Source organism: Leucoraja erinacea, chromosome 25, assembly GCF_028641065.1.
Source record: "Leucoraja erinacea ecotype New England chromosome 25, Leri_hhj_1, whole genome shotgun sequence".
NCBI lineage: Eukaryota > Metazoa > Chordata > Chondrichthyes > Rajiformes > Rajidae > Leucoraja > Leucoraja erinaceus.
In genome coordinates this window covers 32,573,655-32,592,473 of record NC_073401.1, presented here as the reverse complement: position 1 = coordinate 32,592,473, position 18,819 = coordinate 32,573,655, and the positions used below count along the sequence as shown (strand labels likewise).

The 18,819-nt window shown below is 41.0% G+C and overlaps 1 protein-coding gene across 1 annotated transcript in view; it reads right to left on the bottom strand.

Annotated features, from left to right (window-relative positions):
- fbrsl1 (fibrosin-like 1) overlaps positions 1-18,819 on the bottom strand; it is a 529,496-nt gene that overhangs the window by 296,482 nt on the left and 214,195 nt on the right. The window contains 2 exon segments of the mRNA XM_055655520.1: positions 4,117-4,227; positions 5,480-5,581. Coding sequence (XP_055511495.1) covers positions 4,117-4,227; positions 5,480-5,581 — 213 coding nt within the window.

Below are 18,819 nucleotides of genomic sequence, written 5' to 3'. Positions count from 1 at the left end.
GGAAAGGTAGTGTTTTTAATTTGAAAGCTAAATGAACTGTCCAATTGGATTTTGTTAGGTTGATACATTTTCTGACTGCTTCTGGTTATGAAGCATATTTCACAGCCTAGTAAGTGAACACTGAAATCTGCAGTGCAGAATTTGCATAAATCCACCTTGCTTTAACAAAGCTCTCATTTAACCTGCCATGTTTGACCATTTGAACATTAATCTACCTTGCACATTTGATGGTGAAATGACAAACTATAGGCCATTATTAAATAAATTTGTAATTAGAAGCGAAATAACTGTCTGCAATCCAGTTTGACTGCTTAAACTGTCAATTAATAATAGCACGTGTGAATAAATGCGAATCTAATACTGTTCTGTGGTCAACCTGCAAAATAGAGAATATTCAAAAGCCTGCAACATGGATCTTTGTGGAATAATGAATACCAGTGATCAAGTTAAAGCCATATTGCCCTGATGATTTAGTACCAGTAATCCATACCCACACCGCATCACATTTATTCATTCCTTCTATTCCCACTCTACTTCACTTTCTTAGTAACTATTAAATATCATATCACAATAGTTTAAAAAAAACTCTGACTTGCAGAGACTGATTGAGGCACACCACTTCCTGGTTTTATAGTCCCTCCCCCTCCCGCCAGCGGGGGCTGCAGAGAGAATGGGGAATGTTGTAAAAACATTAATATCTCTGTCAATTTTCATTGACGGGAAAAATCCTCGGCACACATGAGGCGGAGGGGGGCTCTGAGCGAGGTGGCCAAAAATGACGGCCGTAGGTGGCGGCGTACTCTCGGAAACCGCAGCACAGAAAGCCAAAACCGGTCAAGAACAGAGTTTTAGTAATATAGATGTGTACATAAACACGACGAAATTTAATGAGGCGTAGATACTTGGAATGAAAAGTGAAATCTCTACCAAAATGGAAAAAATCTGGGCATTTGTGGGTCTGGTGTTGGCGCAGCAACGAATCAAAGGCTGGCACCCACAAGTCAGGCAGAAACACACACACACACACACACACACACAGTTTTAATATTATATAGATATAGATGCCCATGTTTGGTGTCCTATATTGAAGTTTGTTTGGTTACGTCGTCTCAGTTATCACGCAGGTTATATTTAGGAAGATAGGTAGCAATTGAAATGGTAAATGGTATATCAGACTTTAGTACAAGGAGTATAAGTATAAGGAAATACTGTTGCTCTTGTACAAGGCTTTAAGACCATCCCAGAAGTACTATATACTGTTGTGGTCTTATTATCCAAGAAAGGATATACTTGCCTTGGAGGGGACAGATTGAAGGTTCACTTAATTGATTCCTGGAATGATGGAGCCATCTCTAAAGGAGTGATTGAACAGAATGACCCCTGGAGTTGGTTTCAGAGAGAAGTGATTGCATTGAAGTGTACAAAATGACTACAACACTTAGTAAAATACTCCCTGAGAATTGAAAACTGGGAGTCATGGTCTCAGGACAAGTGCTTTTCATTGATGTGGAAGAGAGGTCATAAGGTCATAAGTGATAGGAACAGAATTGGGCAATTTGGCCCAACATGTTTACTCATAATCATAATCATTCTTTATTCCGCCATTCTATCATGGCTGATCTATCTCTTCCTCCCAATCTCATTCTCCTGTCTTCTCCCCATAACCCCCGACACCAGTACTATTCAAGAATCTATCTCTGCCTTAAAAATATCCATTGACTTGGGCTCCACAGCCTTCTGTGGCAAATTCACCACCCTCTGACATAGTGCCCAAAAATGCTCACAATACTCCAAATGCGGCTTGACCAATACTGTATAGGGCCTCAGCATTACATCCCTGATGCAGAGAGAGAGAGAGTGTGTGTGTGTGTGTGTGTGTGTGTGTGTGTGTGTGTGTGTGTGTGTGTGTGTGTGTGGTGCTGTCAGTCATTTATAAATGAGAATTCTCTACAACTTAAGGAATGTTACCATCTTCAATTCCCTCCCTGAGAGGGATGCCAATACTCAGTCAATTAGCACATTCAAAACAGATTTGGATTGATTAAACCATGTTTCACCGGATTCTGATTATTTCCCCATCATGATTTTAATGGTTTCCTTCACTCAGTAATTCTTACCTAGTTTCAAATCACACCTGGTAACTTCAAATTGATCATAATGTACACAATCTTCTCTTTTGGCACACATCATTTTTTCTCCTCTTTCCTACATCACAATAATGTTTAGACCCCAAAATAGCTTCATTGGATGCAAAGAACTTTGGAATATCGTGGCAACCAATATACAAATGTCATTCTCTTACTGTTCCACTCCCTCCATAAGTTATAATAAATATGATATCCTGTTGTCTCTATCGAAACAACCTCCTCCCACCATGAATATCCACACTTAGTTCAACTGTTAATATCTTTGGAGTCACAATTGCACTGAGCATGAGAATCTGCATTACGTTTGATTTTCATGCTCTATCAAGCAGCTCCAAATTCCTCTCGTAAATGTATCTTGCTCCTCCAACAAGTTTAAATTTTCTATGAAGTTTCATAGAAGCACTCATTTTGTGCAATCCCATCCTCACATTTAATCTCTAATCCTGTGTTTTTCATAGCTGCTTAATCTTTCCATGCCACATCTTGCCAGTTCTCTCCTAGCCCATCAAAGTATAATTTGACAAGGTTCCCTCATTGCTATCATTTGCTGTACAGAAATAAAGTTACTGAACAACTTAATGTCTAGAATGTAATCATAATAGTCAGGGACAGTCACCACCATGGCTTTGCGCATTGGGAAATGTCTCACAAATGTAATTAAGTTGTTTTGAAGAGATAAAGAAGAATGACTGGGAAGAATGAATGGCAGGGCAATAGACGTTGCCAACATGGACCGTTTGCATGATGTTTGACAAGGGTCCCCTGATAAACTAGTCTATAAGGTTAGATCACATGGAATCCATGGTGAATTTGCCAAGTGGATACAAAATTGGCTTTGCGGAAGGAGAATGAGGGTGATAGTGGAGGACTGTTATTTGGACTGGAGGCCTGTGACCAGTGGTGCGTCATAGGGATTGGTGCTAGGTCCACTGTTGTTTGTGTTCTGTATTAATGATTTTGATGGCAATGTTGTTAACATGTTTAGCAAATGTGGCGGTCATCGAAGATTTCAATAGGATCTAAAAAAACTGGGGTAGGGCACCAAAGATTAGCAGATGGAATTTAACTTGGACAAGTATGAGGTGCTGCATTTATGTTAATCAAAGGCAGAGATTACACAACAAAAGGAAATGCTATGGAGAGTGTTATAGAACAGAGAGACCCAGGGGTAGAGGTACATAGTTGCTGAAATTGATGAGAAAGGTAGACAGGATTGTGAATGTGGTATATGGCATACTTGCCTTTATTGGTCGGGCATTGAGTGCAGGAGTAGGAATGTCATGTTGCAACTGTACATGTCATGAGTGAGGCACACTTGAAGGATTGTGAGCAGTTTTGGTCACCAAGATATTGAATGGATGTAATTGAGCTAGAAACGGTGCAGAGCACATTTGTGAGGATGTTACTGAGACTGGTAGGCTTGAGTTATACGGAACGGCTGAATAGGCTAGGTTTTTCCCCAGGAGGATAGGAGGCTTAGGGGTCACCTTATAAAAGGATACAAATTAATGATGAGCATTGATAAGGTGAATGGTCATAGCCTTTTTCTCAGGGTAGGAGAGCCTAACACTAGGGTAGCTAGATTTAAGGCGAGAGGGGAAAGATTTAAAAGAGACCTGGGGGGGGGGGGGGGGGGGGGGGGGGGGGGCAACTTTTTCCACACACAGAGGGTGGTGGGTACACGAGGAACAAATGGCCGAAACATATGATGGGTTACAAAGAAACGTTTCAACTGTGTATTATGCAGTCCTAGAATACATCACGATCAACCTCCCTGTGCAATCAGAAGATTATTTTGATTATTACAAAACAGCACATGGCAGCCAATCTTTCTTGCATTTTATTGCATAAGAATGGCATACCATCCACATAGTAATAAATTGTACATATGTGGAATTTATAAACTCTTCAGAATTATCAATTCCCCTGAAAGATACAACTGGACTTAATTATTGCTATTCAATCTTACCTCCTTAGTGTTTGATGATGCTGAAAGAATTGCTGACTTCTTGTTCTGTTGTGGACTTCGGTAGTGAATTCGGCATATTGACTGCTCCTGAAGAATGCGGTAGTTTTCCCGCTGTGAGGTAAGTGGAAACGTGATTTCAAGTGTGTTTTGGGCGTCCTTTGATGTTAATGTATAACTTTAGGAGGCGTGATGCGTTTAGTCTTTTTTAAAGAATACACATGTTGGACTACATCATTTATTAAAGATGAACAAATGTAGGGATGTTTGTTTCCTTCACAAATATGTGGAGTTTGTGTGTTGACATGAAAGCTGCATGTGGATTTATGTGTAGACTGAAACATTTATATTTTCAGCTTGTTGCATCTTTGCATTATGTGGATTATACATGGCAGAGGATTCAACTCTAAATACCACTGAGACCCATTTGGGAATGGGAATCCACTCGCCTTGTCCAATTTTGCTTAGCATTTTGATGAGGGCAAGCATTTCAATCATGTATCTAATACTTAATCAAATGATCGTGTTGTACAAAAATTCATGTGCTTCTACGCCACATTGTAGGAAAGAACATGGAATGGGAAGCAAGTTAACACAAAAAGAATCCTTCCATCGTCAAGAGTCATAAGTTTTCGTTGAACACAGATGATGGTCAAAGCAACAATATTTTAAATAATAATTTAAAGCCTTTTTATAGGAATTGAACATTATTTATAGGCTGTCAGAACAAGTGAGACTACTATACCATGGAATCATTTCAATATCTACCATTCAACATGCTTCAAAATAAATCTGTGGGGATCTTTCCAGTTTTATACATAATTTAGCTATTTGCAATTAAACACAGAATGCTTTGAATTTGTTTTAACAAGGGAGTATTTGCAGGCAACAGTCACCACGGAATAGTTTCAACCTTGTGCCATGCATAGTTTAATCCGATACATCATTTTACTCTTTAATGCAGTTTGGGTATGACCTAGACCAGTTTGGCCTAAACCAGTGCTGTCAAAAAGGGAAGGACAGATTTGCACAGTTAAACCCATCACTACAGGCATTACTAACCTGGCTTTGTGCTTTCATTATTCAACAAATTCTGTTATTCGCACATCAACATCCTGCAGACAGTCTTTAGATTTCTAGCTACTTCCCTTTGAAAGGAAAATCCTGTGCAAGTACTGCATCATTCAAAGTTCCAACAGCTCCTATGTCTGTCTTAAATGCAGAATGAAGCAACTGAAAGCCACTTTATAAAAACATAACCTCATCTGTATTCTTGACTTTAAAATCCCTCCACAAAACAATCCAGTGGCCTCTCACTGCCACTGAACACAGAGTAGATTTTTTTTCTTTTGAAGTGTACACTTACATCACTAAGCTTGTCTCTGGAACTGCTCCTCTGTGAACTGTTGGCATCTCTGACGCACTCATCCTCGCTCTTCCTGCCATTTTGGTTGGATGAAACCTTCATCTGCATGACAAGAGAGAAAGTGATACTTGAGTTATGACAGACTTGCACTGCGGGGCAATGAATGAATAGGTTATTGCTGTAGGTTCAGTGTCAAGTTTACTGATAAAAGGTTCCACTTCAAAAGCAACATGGCAGGTTTTGCCTGCTGCTCCTTTTCTGTCTACTTGACACAACTACATCCTTCCATTCGCACAAGCCTTCAAATTCTATAACTAAATATTAAAACAGAAGGAACAGAGGTAGGAGTAGCAAAAAAATATTACATTTCTCTAGTGGCTCATCAATATCCTTTGATTTTTCACATCAAAGAATTTCTTTAGCATATCATCCTTGGAATGAGACTCCCCTCGATAGGTAAGCATCCCATTTAATCAAACTGCACTTCAATGAAAATAAGACTAAAAAATGACGTGATAAGTATTTTATCAATTCATTTAAGAAAGAGGAACAGTATTTATTTTCATTGTGCCCAGCCCATGAGAGATAGAGTAGAATTTTTGACTTTATTTAACACAGAAGATTCCAAAACTCAATCAAATCATTGAGATGGTGAAATAGCTCTCCTCAGTTAATGAATGGTTAAAGCAGGTGGGAGAGTAAAAGCTCATCATCTATGACAGCTGATGGTCCCTATGAAAATGAAGTAGCCAGAAGCTAGTCAAAATCCTCCTAGTATGGATGCAGTAGATGAAGAGAAGCCCGGCTTGTTTTGACAAGCTGAAACTTACAAGTCATTCATTCAATGGCCATTGTTGCCAGATGGAAGGGTGCAAGGTGCTCAACAAAGTTTATCTTCCCCAATTTTAAACAGCGTGTCTATTTTACAGACTCCATCCCATTAACCCGATCAAAACGATTGTTAAATATTACTATTTTCACAGATATGGTGCATCACGGTGGCGTATCGGTAGAGCTACTGCCTTAGAGTGCCAGAGACCCGGGTTAGATCCTGACTACGGGTGCTATTTGTATGGAGTTTGTACGTTCTCCCCGTGACCGTGTGGGTTTTCTCAGAGATCCTACCACACTCCAAAGACGTACAGGTTTGTAGGCTGATTGGCTTAGTATAAATGTAAAAATGTCCCTAGTGTGTGTAGGGTAGTTAATGTGCGGGGATGGATCCAAAACATGTTTCCAAATGTGTTCCTTATCTTTCATTGTTCACCAGGGAAGATTGTAATAGTTGCCGAGAAATATTAATAAACATACAATAATTTACAGTTTTACTCTCTGGGTGGTGGGAATGTTAAGCAAAACGTCAATTTACATTTAGCAAGAACCAACAAACATACAGGTAAAGGAGATAATCTTTCTTTGATAGCTCTGGTTGGAGAAAGATCGCAATGAATCAAGAGTCAAGAGTGTTTTATTGCCATGTGTCCCGAATAGGAACAATGAAATTCTTACTTATACCAGCACAACAGATATGTAAACATATAAAAACCCATAATAAGCAACAAAAACTTCAGTCTGAAGAAGGGTCTATATCTCTCGTGTCCATTATCCTTAACCAGTCTGAAGAAGGGTCTCATCCCAAAAACGTCACCCATTCCTTCTCTCCAGGGATGCTGCCTGTCCCGCTGAGTCACAGCTTTTTGTGACTACGTTCAACACAAACTTCAGTATATATAAATACAACAAACAAATAAATAGGCAATAGGGCAAATTCAAAAATAATGTCTCTAAAAAGTCTACATAGTTCAGAGCCTATTTGGAGGTTGCAGTGTTTAATAGCCTGATGATTGTAGGGAAGCTGCTGCTCCTGAACGTTACAGGTTTCAGGCTTCCATACTTTCTTCCTGATGGTACGAGGGAGCAACACTTGTGGATTCCTTCAACGGCGAGGAGGTCAGTACCCGTGATGGACAGGGCCGCGTTCACCATTTTTTTCTGGGCATTCAGGTTGCACTCTACACTTATCTCATTTGCATTCATTAAGCCCATGCTCTTCTGTTTCTTATTTCTGTGTGCCTGTCTAAATATCTCTCAAATGTAGTGATTTTAGCTGACCCCACCACCACATGGTTATTGGCAGCAACCTTTCCTCCATTGACGAACTGTACACTGCAAGGGAAAGGAAGCGAGTTCACGCCTGCTCCATACAGTGTGGGGCACAGTCAACGCAAATCCAAACCATAAGTTAGATGTCATTGATACGCATGTTTATAAACTGTACACTACACCAGTACATGACTGTTGTTCACATCAGGGTAGGACTTACTTCAGACACTAGATAAAATCAAGGCATGTGCTCAGTATTGAAACAGAAAACCTAATTCATACAGCATCGAAACTGGACTAGCTCAACAATGCTGATTAAAATGTCCCATCTAAGCTAGTCCCATTTGCTCGTATTTGGCCCATATCCCTCTAAATCTTTTCTATCCATGTACTTGTCCAAAACATTTTTGAGAAACACAGGCTGAGGCTGAGTGATAGCTGGTGTGGGAAGCCAGATAAATTCCCAGGGCCTGATGGTCTGCATCCCACAATACTCAAGGAGGTGGCCCTAGAAATCATGGATGCATTGGTGATCATTTTCCAATGTTCTGTGGACTCTGGATCAGTTCCTGTGGACTGGAGGGTAGCCAATGTAACCCCACTTTTTAAGAAAGGAGGGAGAGAGATAACAAATGGCATGTTGGCCTTCATAGCAAGAGGATTTCAGTATAGGAGAAAGGAAGTCCTACTGCAGTTGTACAAGGCCCTGGTGAGACCGCACCTGTAGTATTGTGTACAGATTTGATCCCCTAATTTGAGGATGGACATTCTTGCTATTGAGGGAGTGCAGTGTAAGTTCACCAAGTTAATTCCTGGGATGACAGGACTGACATACAAGAAAGAATGGATTGACTGGGTTTATATTTACTGGAATTTAGAAGGATGAGAGGGATCTTATAGAAACTTATACAATTCTGCAGGGATTGGGCAGGCTAGATGCAGGAAAAATATTCTCCATGTTGGGGAAGTCCAAAACCAGGGGTCACAGTTTAAGAATAAGGGGTAGGCCATTTAGGACTGAGATTGAAAAACCTTTTCACTTAGAGTTGTGGATTCTCTGCAACAGAAGGCAGTGGAGACCAATTCACTGGATATATTCAAGAGAGGATTAGATATAGCTCTTAGGGCTCATGTAATCAAGGGGTGTGGGAAGAAAGCAGGAACAGGGTGCTAATTCTGGATGATCAGCCATGATCATATTGAATGGCACTGCTTAACTGGCACTCGGACGATAGCTAAAATAAAACAATTCCTCCAGTTTGATGACCTCGAAAAGATCATCCACACATTTATCTCCTCCCGCCTCGATTACTGCAACTCCCTTTACACTGGCATCAGCCAATCTTCCCTGTCCCGCCTGCAACTGGTCCAAAACGCCGCAGCGAGACTCTTGACGGGCACCCAAAAAAGGGACCACATCACCCCGATTCTGGCCTTTCTCCACTGGCTACCTGTGCGGTTCCGAATAAATTTCAAGATCCTTCTTTATGTTTACCAAGCCCTTAACGGGCTTGCCCCCACCTACATCAAAAGTCTGCTTACCCACCACACCACCTCCAGGTCCCTCAGATCGGCCGACTTCGGGTTACTGAACATCCCGCGGTCTAGGCATAAGCTCAGGGGCGACCGCGCCTTTGCGGTTGCAGCCCCTAGACTGTGGAACAGCATCCCTCTTCCCATCAGAACTGCCCCCTCCATCGACTCTTTTAAGTCGAGACTTAAAACTCATCTTTACTCTCAAGCCTTTCTTGACGTCCTCTGAGGGAGGGCTACATGTATGTATTTATGTATGTACTCAATCTATGAACCAATGTTGTATAACGTTAGTACCTCCACCAATGTAAAGCACTTTGGTCTACAAGAGTTGTTTTTTAAATGTGCTAAAGAAATAAAAGTGACTTGACGACTTGATTTGCTAGCTCAAAGGGCTGAATGGCCTACTCCTGCATCTATTTACTATGTTTCTAACCAGTTAGGAGTGCAAAGTATGTAGTTCCAAAACAAAACATTATCTTAATATATTATGTGGTACACAGCATGTATTATGGAAGTTAAAATACAAAAGATAGAAATAAATACTATTCTATTATATCAAAAATATGTTTACATTTGCCATAAAACCCATGTTCATTCCAAACCCTAAAATCTCAGAATCAGTATTTCTTTCTACAAAATTGGCAAGAAGTGATCTAGACCACTGTGGAACATTTGCAGGCAGAGACAGTCCGTGTGAAAAGCTGGTGTTATTTTTACTTTGTTACTTCCTTCAATGTCTCCCACCTCTCCTTTTATTCTATAAATAATGGCAACAACCACCTGGCCACCATTACACTGCAAAGGTTTCCTCCATAAACAAACAGCATATGCACCATTCAAACCCCCACGAGCTGCATACTTAACATTCATTAAATCAACATGCTTTAAATGACTCAGGGAATGTCAGCAATTAACTCCACTGCAATGAACAAGCAGGAGGCGAGAGCGAGGAAGGGTGGAAAAATCTGTCCAAGTAACACTGACTGTGAGAAGCTGATCAAGAATGTAAATTAGAAAGAATGCTGCTGCAATTAACCTATTAGAGTAAGTATCAATTATTAAACACGCTTGTTCCTCTGGCTCTCACTGCTCTGAATTAAGAGGGCCATCGGCTGATTTGACAGATCGTGTTCCTTTACACCTGCTGGCTGCCAGCAGGAGTCTGCACACCCACTGGTACAGCAGGCCAACCTGCCTTAATCATTTGTAATTATCCTAACAAGCTCTAGTCATAATTTTGGTAACAGGAATAGCTGATCAACTAAACAAATTAAAGGGTCTAATCTACAATCCAGTCATTTATCTGCATGCATCACAGAATCATTCCACACCTGGATTCCGATTCCTTGAAACAGAATAGAAGCTAGAAACAGAATGGAACAATATTGTTTGATAACATGAATCCCTCTGCTCTATTTGCCCAAGTACAGAAACATGAGTCATATGATCATGTTGCAAACAAAGCAATACTCATTAGCAAATGGCTCAGCATAGTTACTGCTACATCAGACAGTAAGATGTATTGTTCCCTCTCAAAGCAGAGACTAAATCACATAACAGTAGAATACTATATTTGAAAGATGAAAACTAGAATGAAATTATGCGCTAACATCATAAGCTTTGCATACTTGTACAAGGTATGCTACAACTGCGTAAAGCTTTGGTTATCGAGAATACTACCACCAGTAAAGATACCACAGTTTAAGTCAAATTGGTTTTACCAGATTGAAAATTGGAATTTGGACCTGAAGGTAACATCAGGAGGAAAGATAACACAAACACAGACTGTGTGGGGAAGTTTGGAACACGACAGATGGTTGATCAACTATTAAATTTAATTCTGAAATTGGTAATATTCTTGTAAATCATGTGGCTGAGGCCAAATATGCGACATGATGACAGATCAGCCATAATCTCATTGAATAGTGAAACAACCTCAAGGGGCTAGATGACCTATTCCTGTTCCTATTATACTGGATAAACACGTGAAGCTGATTTCATTCAAGGAATGAGATTCCAGATATCACTGTATTTTCTTACACTGAACCTCTCTTTCATATTCAAGATTCAAGATTCAATTCAAGATTCAATTTAATTGTCATTTGGACCCCTTGAGGTCCAAACGAAATGCCGTTTCTGCAGCCATACATTACAAACAAATAGACTCAAGACAGAACATAATTTACATAAACATCCATCACATCGCTGTGATGGAAGGCCAAAAAAACTTCTCTCCACTGCACTCTCCCCCCCCCCCCCCCCCCCCCCCCCCCCCCCCCCCCCCCCCCATGTCAGAGTAAGAGTCAAAGCCCCCGGCTGGCGATGGCGATTGTCCCGCGGCCATTAAAGCCACGGCGGGTGGTGCGAGGTCGCACACCGGGTCTTGGTGTTAGAGCCCCCGGCGTGCGCTCGCAGAGTCCCGTGGCCATTCCAAGCCGCGCGGGGCGGTGATGTCAGGCCCCGCTCCAGGAGCTCTTCAACCCCGCAACTCGGGCGGGAGAAGTCGCTGTTGCAGGAACCCTGAAAAGCGGTCTCCCTCCAGGGACCCGCAGGCTCCCGGTGCCTCCGTCCGCCAGCCCCGCAGTTGCAGCCTCCGAATCTCCGGAGGTCGGGCCGCAGCAGCAGCAGCGCTCCACCACCGCTCCACCCGCTCTGGACTCGGCCAGCTCCACGACGGTGACGGTGAGTCGTCGGCACCAGAGTCTTCTCCTGTTGGAGGCCGCTCCTCGTTGCAGCTCCAACGACAACGGAGACCCGACAAGAAAAGGTCGGGTCTCCCGTGCAGGGAGAGATTTAAAAGTTGCCCCCTCCCTCCCACCCCCCCCCCCCCCCAAAAAAAAATATATGCACTTAGCTGGATTTTAATTAGGTCATAGCAAGGGAGGAAATAAAGGAACAATTCCGAATTCAAGAAAATTTAGCATTGGTCATTTATATATCCAACTTTTCCTCATCAACTCTAATCCTTTCTGTATCTCATTCTATACTCAATTTTAAACAATGGTGTTGGCAGTTTACCCGTGTTGCACACTGCAAAAAATTAAGTTATTTGCTTCCTCCCAAAAACTACATTGAGATTTTAGACATCGAAAACTCCATAGGATATTCCGTTCTTTTACTATGTTCATGTACATTGTAAGATAAATGAAAACGGTAGAAATATCGCAATCAAAATAAAAATGGAGTTTTACTTTTACCATGAATCACGATAAAAATTCAAGAGATGAAAACCCATGAGAGCTGCTTTAAAGTAAAGGAACCAGCCAGCTTTCTGAATTGATCACCATAATATTTCCTTCCATTTGAGGACTACAAAATCAACGAGAGAAGACAGCGGTTATCTGTCATGTTCTCTTGCAATCATCTCTTCACTGCTTCACATCTCTCATCAACTGTCAAGGGCCCCTGATATAAGTGGCTTCATCTGAAAAACTCACAGTTTAATCTCTAAATCGTGCTGGTCCCTCTGTCACATCCTCCTGTCGTTGCTTATAATGGACCTGCACACTTACTTCATTTATTTTTCTTCCAGTGTCATAAAATCACATTTCTATGCTTTAGTTTCAAAGCATACTCACATTTCCCCTCATTATTAATAAATACACTTTCATTTATCAAACGCTCCATTTGAGTGTCACATGGGCCTGGGGCAAAAGGAGACAAATTCTTCCTCTAAGTTGTTATGAAAGGTGTCGCACTGGGCGACCCTAACCCCCATTAACCCAGCTTCTAGTCTGTTTCTACTGGGAACAATGAGACTTCTCAGCAGCTAAACTAGTAGTGATCTTGTGCCATCTCAATATATTTGTTCATTATCTTCTGCACACACACAAGCATTTTAAAATGTACTTGGGGCAAGGGCCAAATTGAATCATCTGCCTTAATTTTCCACACAGTGCAAAGCTGCAGCTGCTGTGTGGGCTGTGCCTTTTTCTCCTTTGCCTGATATTAACATTTTCACAGCTCTCAGTTTTAACAAGACCACTCTGAACTCTGGGGTTATGGCTGCATTCTGCAATATTCCCTAAACTCTGGCAGGTTTAAGACGAGTCAGTGGCTCTTTTTGAGACAATACCTCTAGTATTATTTTATTGTTACCTATAAGAATATATCAATAAATATTATTATTATTATTCTCTGACAATTCAGAAAGATTTATAAAAATAGATACAAGCAAACCAATCAAAGCAACTGCAAAAATATGGATTTTGCTTGACACTTTCTGGTGTGAAAGGTTTCTGCTCTTTCATAATATGAAATGACACAAACTAATGTACTTGTTTTTACCCCATTTACATTACTCCTCCTCATCTGCTTAGAATAGCCTTCTTGCAACTATTTTCATTGATTCATCATAAATAGTCATTCAAATCACTTTTGTTGAGATCTGATGAAAGCTTGCCTGTTTCTCTCTTCATGGATGCTGCATAACCTGCTGAGTATCTCTAACATTTTTCTGCTTTTATTTTACTTCTGCATTGTTTGTTGCAAAATGCTAGGCCCAGTGCACTGTCTCCTTGCTGCCACCCAAAATCCAGAGTACACTTTGTAGATTTGCTCACGTCAGTCATGTGAATGTTTACATCCCTCTTTTACACTCAATCGGCTCAGCAAATCCATAAACTAAGGATAATGGAGCAATCAACATGCTGCCCCCCACCCAAAAACAAATAACTTAGCATTTTGCAACTAACATTGTAAAGGTAAACTACAAGCAGAAAATGTTAAATACTCAGAAGGTTTTGCAGCATCTGTGGAGAGAGAAATAGGCAAGCTTTCATCAGATCTGAACAAAAGTGATTTGAATGACTATTTACAGATCAATGAATTAAGAGCAATTGATATAAATACACCAATGGAATAATGAAATTACTTGCTACGGCTTAACAGACCAATAAACACAATAACGCAGATAATAATACATAATAATCCAAAATACACTTTAATAGATAATCATTACAAAGAGAATTCAAGTAATAACTATCAAGTGTATCACCGAATATCAAACAATAAAAGGAACAAACTATATCTGCTGTGATAATTTATAAGCTGTAATAATTTTAGCAATATGTTATCTAAATTTAAGATAATATTACAGAGCCACCAGCTGTTCTGCAATATTTCATACAAATTAGTGTCAGTGAATTACTTAACATGTCCAAGGTTGATTTGCCCTCATTTGATACTCAAAAGATACAATTTCAGCAAAAGTCACTAAATAGTAATAATCTGGAGTAAGTCTGATATCCAAGTAAAGGCATGTAAGAAGAAAACAAAGATAAATTATTATCCCACCCCAACCATCATCTCTGGTGAATCTCTCGAATTCTCTGCCACAGAAGGTAGTTGAGGCCAGTTCATTGGCTATATTTAAGAGGGAGTTAGATGTGGCCCTTGTGGCTAAAGGGATCAGGGGGTATGGAGAGAAGGCAGGTACAGGATACTGAGTTGGATGATCAGCCATGATCATATTGAATGGCAGTGCAGGCTCGAAAGGGCCGAATGGCCTCCTCCTGCACCTATTTTCTATGTTTCTATGTTTCTATCATCCCTCTTTGCTCAGGGTGGACTAACCAGAGTGCTGCATGGCACATTTTTGGACAGTGAATTTATAAATTGAGCTTCAGAAGAATCCTAATCTTTTTTCAAATGAGAAGCAAAAAACCGTTGGGACTGAAAAGTTGAAATTAAAATATATGAAATCGGTTAGGCAGCATTTGTGGATCGAGAAACAATAAATGTTTCAGGTTAATGCTTTATCATCAGAAATATTGAAACTCTTTGACCTGAAACATGAGATTCAGAGATCTTGTTTATTTGGAGCTGCTGTTTTACTCTTTGTAGTCCTTGTTTAGTATAGAAACATCTGCAGTAAGCCCAATTTACCAGTGACTAAACATACAACTTATACATGACAGTGAAACATTGTGACTTGAAGAGGAATTGGCTGCAATACCAGCAGGCTTTCTTCCTTTGTACATACAATTCTGAAAATAAATCAAATTATATACGAAAGTAGCACCACAAACTTGCTGACGTGCCTGAAACCCATGAATATCAGAGCAAGACATAAATCAGCTAAAGACTGCTCTGACTTCGAGCTGCAAGCCTCGCCCTAATGCATTCCAACTGATTTTATATATGTTTAGTTTTATCTTATAATTAGATCAGCTGGGAAAAATTTCCTGTGCATCTGTGTGCTTTACATTCACAGTAAGTTGGCAGTTCAGAGGCTACCTATTCCCTAGATTATGTTCAGAACATTTCAACATTGCTTGCTTTTTCTTTGCTCTTGCTAGGTTTGATGACTTATTGAGCTATAGCTCCTGGGGAACTTATGCGGTTGCTCTTTTACATAAGCAGTGCCTCAGAATTATCAGTTCCTTATTCATTTCCTGAGGCAGTATCGAGTACAGCACATATTTTCAGGTAATCTGGTTGACTGGACCAAATCTGAATTCCCCTCGCAAATAATGTATCCCAGAAAACCCCATTTTGCATATACCCAGTTTTGAAGCACATTAACATGTGGCTCAGTTCAGCAAAACATGCCATTTCAATCTTCAATGAATATGACCAAAGTTGACTTATATTACCAAATAGCACCATGCTCATTTTATTCAATACGTTTATTCAACTTATATTTAAAACCACATTTCCCAGGGAATGCTTGCCTCCATATGGGATTGTTCAGTCAATAAAGGAAAAAAGACCTAATGCAAAAGCTGGTCTACAAAACCATAGCACCAGTAGGATTATATAGCTTCAATCCTCAACAATTCCTAGCCATCACAGAACTGACAGATCAAAAGCAGATTTTGCCAATGTTAAACATCATTCCCACCTGGGATCGAACCTACAAACATCCAACATTGTTAATTCACCTGACATTCAGTAATGGTGACCACAGCATTGTTAGCATTAGGGTTGCCAACTTTCTCATTCCCAAATAAGGGACAAAAGGTCAAAATAAGGGACAAATTCCCAATGGCAATTCATTGACCGACTCGGCCGTGGCTGGGTGAATGATGAGTTGGTCCGGGTGCTGGACTGCACACAAAGCCCAGTCGGTAGGCCAGCTAAGGAGTTTTGGCCCAGGCGCCGGTGGCCGCGTGACATCGCGCGCAAAGTCCGGCAGCTCATCCAACTCATGAACCGATGATCAGCCATGTGAAGGAGGGGTGGTGGTGTCAGCGGTAAGCGAAGGTCCGAATGTTGGACAGCTGGCCGGGCTGCCGACCGACGGTGCCAAGGGCGAGGCGCTGCTGTTGCACTACGTTGAGGCGGGGCCGGACGCGATGCTCCGACCTGACCGTAGTAGCAGTCAAATACGGGACAAGGGCGGTCCTGTATGGGACAAACTAATTTAGCCCAATATACGGGATATCCCGGCTAATACGGGACAGTTGGCAACCCTAGTCACCATACAAATGGGCACATTGTGCTTCATTCAAGTACATTAATTGTTTTTGTTACTCCACCCAATGCAGCTATTTATAACTACAAATGAACTCCAAAGCTCCAGCAGTAAATGCCGAGGGAATCATAGGATTATTTAAACATTTGGCACATTGCAAAGTTCCTGGTTAACTATGATAGTTTTGTACAGAATTTCTGATGGGAGAACCAGGTCAATCCCTCATTACAAAGAAATTCTGATTCACTACAAAAACACCATATAAAAATTCCATGGAAGCTGATTTTTCCCTCAAAGGGAAAGTAAAAAGAGAAGGTTCTCCATCTCTAGGTTGGTGCCATTGATGCTACCAGCTTGAGGTGAAAGCCTCAAAAGACAATTTCAATGTTTGGAAAGTTCAGAAAAGGAACTGAAATATAGAATGCCATGACATAAAAAATATTTTTAACGGTCTCTATACACATGCTCAGCCTGTTACAAATCGAGTCATAAATAAGAATTATTAAACAAATAATGCTTCTTACTTTCCTACAGTCAGTAAAAATGGGCTATAACATACATTAAAGAACTAAAAAAGGGGCTACATAAGTCCACATCTTTAAATGTGCTTTTTTTCCCACCAATATCTATTCACAATACATTTTGTATAGGAAAGAACCGCAGATGCTGGTTTAAATCGAAGGTATGACACAAAATACTGGAGTAACCCAGCGGGACAGGCAGCATCTCTGGGAAGAAAGAAACATAGAAACATATAAAATAGGTGCAGAGGGGGCCATTCGGCCCTTCGAGCCAGCACCGCCATTCATTGTGATCATGGCTGATCGACCCCTATCAATAACCCGTGCCTGCCTTCTCCCAATATCCCTTGACTCCACTAGCCCCTAGAGCTCTATCTAACTCTCTCTTAAATCCATCCAGTGACTTGGCCTCCACTGCCCTCTGTGGCAGGGAAGTCCATAAATTCACAACTCTCTGGGTGAAAAAGTTTTTTCTCACCTCAGTCTTAAATGACCTCCCCTTTATTCTAAGACTGTGGCCCCCTGATTCTGGACTCGCCCAGCATTGGGAACATTTTCCTGCATCTAGCTTGTCCAGTCCTTTTATAATTTTATATGTTTCTATAAGAACCCCCTCATCCTTCTAAACTCCAGTGAATACAAGCCTAGTCTTTTCAATCTTTCCTCATATGATAGTCCCATCTTAGGGATCAATCTCGTGAACCTACGCTGCACTGCCTCAATCACAAGGATGTCCTTCCTCAAATTAGGAGACCAAAACTGTACACAATACGCCAGATGTGGTCTCACCAGAGCCCTATACAACTGCAGAAGAACCTCTTTACTCCTATACTGAAATCCTCTTGTTATGAATGCCAACATTCCATTAGCTTTCTTCACTGCCTGCTGTACCTGTAAGCCAACTTTCAGTAACCGGTGTACAAGGACGCCCAGGTCTCGCTGCAGCTCCCCCTTACATAACCTAACCCCATTGAGATAATAATCTGCCCCCTTGTTTTTGCCGCCAAAGTGGATAACCTCACATTTATCTATATTATATTGCATCTGCCACACATCTGCCCACTCACTCATCCTGCAACCTCCTAATACCCTCTTCACAGTTCACACTGCCACCCAGCTTTGTGTCATCCGCAAACTTGCTAGTGTTGCTCCTAATTCCCTCTTCCAAATCATTAATATATATGGTAAAAGTTGCGGCCCCAACATCGAGCCTTGCTGCACTCCACTCGCCACTGCCTGCCATTCTGAAAAGGACCCGTTCACTCCTACTCTTTGCTTCCGGTCTGCCAACCAATTTTCTATCCATGTCAACACCCTACCCCAATACTATGTGCTCTAATTTTAGTCACCAGTCTCCCGGGACCTTTTCAAAGGCTTTCTGAAAGTCTAGATACACTACATCCACTGGCACCCCTTCATCCATTTTACTTGTCACATCCTCAAAAAATTCCAGAAGATTAGTCAAGCATGATTTCTGTTTCATAAATCCATGTTGACTTGGACTAATCCTTTTACTGCTATCCAAATGCCCCATTATTACCTCTTTAATAATTGACTCCAGCATCTTTCCCACCACCGAAGTCAGGCTAACTGGTCTGTAATTCCCCGTTTTCTCTCTCGCTCATTTCTTGAAAAGTGGGATAACATTAGCTATCCTCCAATCCACAGGAACTGATCCTGCATATATTGAACATTGGAAAATGATCACCAATGCGTCCACTATTTCTAGAGCCACCTCCCTGAGGACCCTGGGATGCAGACCA